The sequence below is a fragment of the Phytophthora parasitica genome, assembly GCF_000247585.1.
Source record: "Phytophthora parasitica INRA-310 unplaced genomic scaffold supercont2.13, whole genome shotgun sequence".
Classification (NCBI taxonomy): domain Eukaryota; phylum Oomycota; class Peronosporomycetes; order Peronosporales; family Peronosporaceae; genus Phytophthora; species Phytophthora nicotianae.
This window is the reverse complement of record NW_008648999.1, coordinates 954,326-956,813: the sequence shown is the minus strand read 5'-3', so window position 1 is coordinate 956,813 and position 2,488 is coordinate 954,326. Positions and strand designations below refer to the sequence as shown.

General features: G+C 47.9%; 1 protein-coding gene across 1 annotated transcript; it reads right to left on the bottom strand.

Annotated features, from left to right (window-relative positions):
- Window positions 1-1,872: 1,872 nt before the first annotated feature.
- Window positions 1,873-2,268, bottom strand: PPTG_07938 (hypothetical protein; the record flags this gene model as incomplete). The annotated part of the gene is made up of 1 exon (XM_008902313.1): window positions 1,873-2,268. One exon carries the CDS (start codon window positions 2,266-2,268, stop codon window positions 1,873-1,875), a length of 396 nt encoding a protein of 131 aa, XP_008900561.1.
- Between the last annotated feature and the right edge of the window lie 220 nt (window positions 2,269-2,488).

Sequence of the window (2,488 nt, the reverse complement as noted above, 5' to 3'; positions counted from 1 at the left end):
AAGGAGTAGAACTTACGCTGAAGAGCCTTAGTATTTCGAGAAGGCCATTCAGTAGGTTTCAAACTGTATGTTCTCCCATTCCGAAGAGTGGCAGAACGTCCCCAACGAATTTAAGAAGCCTGCGCCAGTACATGAAAATTGCAAACTATGCATTAGGATCAATAATGAAATAATATGATTGCTAGACAGACGCCGTGAAGCCTTTGCTGCGGCCGGCAGATTGCTTTGACATGAGCGTACAGGAGACGATTGGACACTGTGGCGTTTTTGTTGGTGAAGACATCATGAATATGGACCATAAGCACTCACTTTTGCGCGACCGCAAATTGTTGTGGCGTCTGCAAATATTCGATTTGTGCCATTTTTGAAGGGGCTCCATACAGCACAAACACCTCGCTGGATTCATCGGGATGCGCAGGCCGCACGCACTGCGCTTCACGACCACATTCTTCGACTTGACCTTGGCCAGGACTGCAAGTCGCCTCACACACGCCCTTATCGTCCTGTTCCGTGCACGTGGCCGCCTGACACTGCAAGTGCCACTCGTGCACACGATTTTTGCCTGGACCGCCGGCATCGTGGTCCACACCACATCCTGATCCTTTAAAAAATAGTGTCCTAATTGCTGATATTCTGAGATACCAGGTCCAAAGGCCATGACAAGGTCATGCCGTTTTCGTCTTTGCTTAATGATGAAGTGATCTGCTTAGCTTGAATATTTGGATATTCTACTCTTCTAGAAACTCAAGGCGCTCCTGTTAAATCTCCTATGCTCGCTGTTTCGCCCATTTACGGTAAACGCCGGTGCAGATTGGATGTGGCACAGCTTCAATTCACTCATGTGGTAAAGTATCTAACCTTGGGGGTTCTGTTGCTCACCGCTTAGCTCGGGCAAGCGGTTCCTAGGAAGCACAATTTTCGAGCGAAATCTTTCAGCACTACTGCCCAACAATCCCGAGGTGGCTGGAGCTACAAGAGCTCCAGTCAGATAAACTAAATAATACTCTAGACCTCTAGAAGTGTCAAACGAAAATAGTCAGGCAAACGGACTGAATATACGTTATTTGGACGTGCTGGTACCGATGGAACCGCTTTAAACACCAAGGATCGGGGTCAGACCTCAACATTAGTTAGAAAGCATGGGGACAGCTCTAAGAAATTGTTGATAATTGTTGTTATGGCTCTACGCGTGTACGTGCCATGAGCAAATATTAAAATTCAGTCTGAACTTGGGACTCGCGTCTTCATTTAGGTGTGCAGGCCACCAAGAGAAACAGCCAGACAAAGCTCCCCTACACGGTACCGTGAGCGCTAGTACACTACAAGATGTTCTCCATATAGGTCAAAGCGGAACACTATACTGTAAGAATACAGGCTGTTTGTGAAACCTGGGTTGAAATTTTGTTTTAATTGGTCAAATATAACTTGTTGACGGTGTTGAAGCTAACGTTATCAGATTTCTATATGCGTAGACCTGAGTGTCCTCCGCGCTTGCGATCTTGGCGTAAAGCTACCAATATGTTTGATACTGAGAGCTTCCTGCCATACAGAACGTAAATCCTATCAATCGCTGTATCACTCGTGAAACCAGCTTGAATCAGGTTTCCAAAAACAAATTGCGTCGCGAATACGCACAATTATTTGCGCCCCTCTCGGTAGCTGTAAACTCCTTTGCCGTTTTCAAGTCACCGCATTGATTTTGGTACTCGTACCAAAGCGCAAATAGATGTTTAGGCCGCTTTGACATCGTGGCAGCCACCACGCGAGAGGACCTTTCAGTAATTATCGGGATCTGTGAAGTCACATCCTAATCTGCATACTGGGCTGCATTGCAAGGCGTCTCACAGCTGCTTGCAGTTTCTGCAGCTCGCGCTACTGTTCGTTGCGTAATCGTTGTACTTCATGCGTCATCTCCGTCATGTATCGGCGGTTAGCAGTGATCCGCGAGTGGAGAGCAGCAAGCTCGCGGCGATTGTATTCCCCTCCAACTGCGCGACCTACGCGTGATCTCTGAGCTGAAGCATCGTTTGCTTTGATGGGCTCGCTGTTGCTAATGTGGACCAGGTTGAGCTGGGCACCGTCGCCAGTAACGTAAAAGTCCTCGCATTGAACAGGGTTAACGGCTTTAGTTCCACCCGCGTTTGGGTAAGCACACAATATCGTTTGTCTTACCTTACTCGGGATAAGCGCGTATTTGTAACTTTCTGGCGTCTCAAGTGCGGCCCATAGCAACGGCAACTCCAACGTAGTTGCAATAGATGTTCCCATAAGCTGCTCCACTGCCGGTGCAACCTGTTCAAAGGGCAGACTTGGCGTGACACAGTTAAGTTCAGGCTTTATAGTATGTATGCATGGTTCTGCTGGACCAGCCAGTGCTGTAGCGGCCAATGCATCTAGATAAGGCTGGGTATTATCGATGTAGACGTCAGCCAAGTCTTTGTTTGTTCGTCAACGGCTCGCCGGTTGCATAAGTAGCCGCTCCATTGTG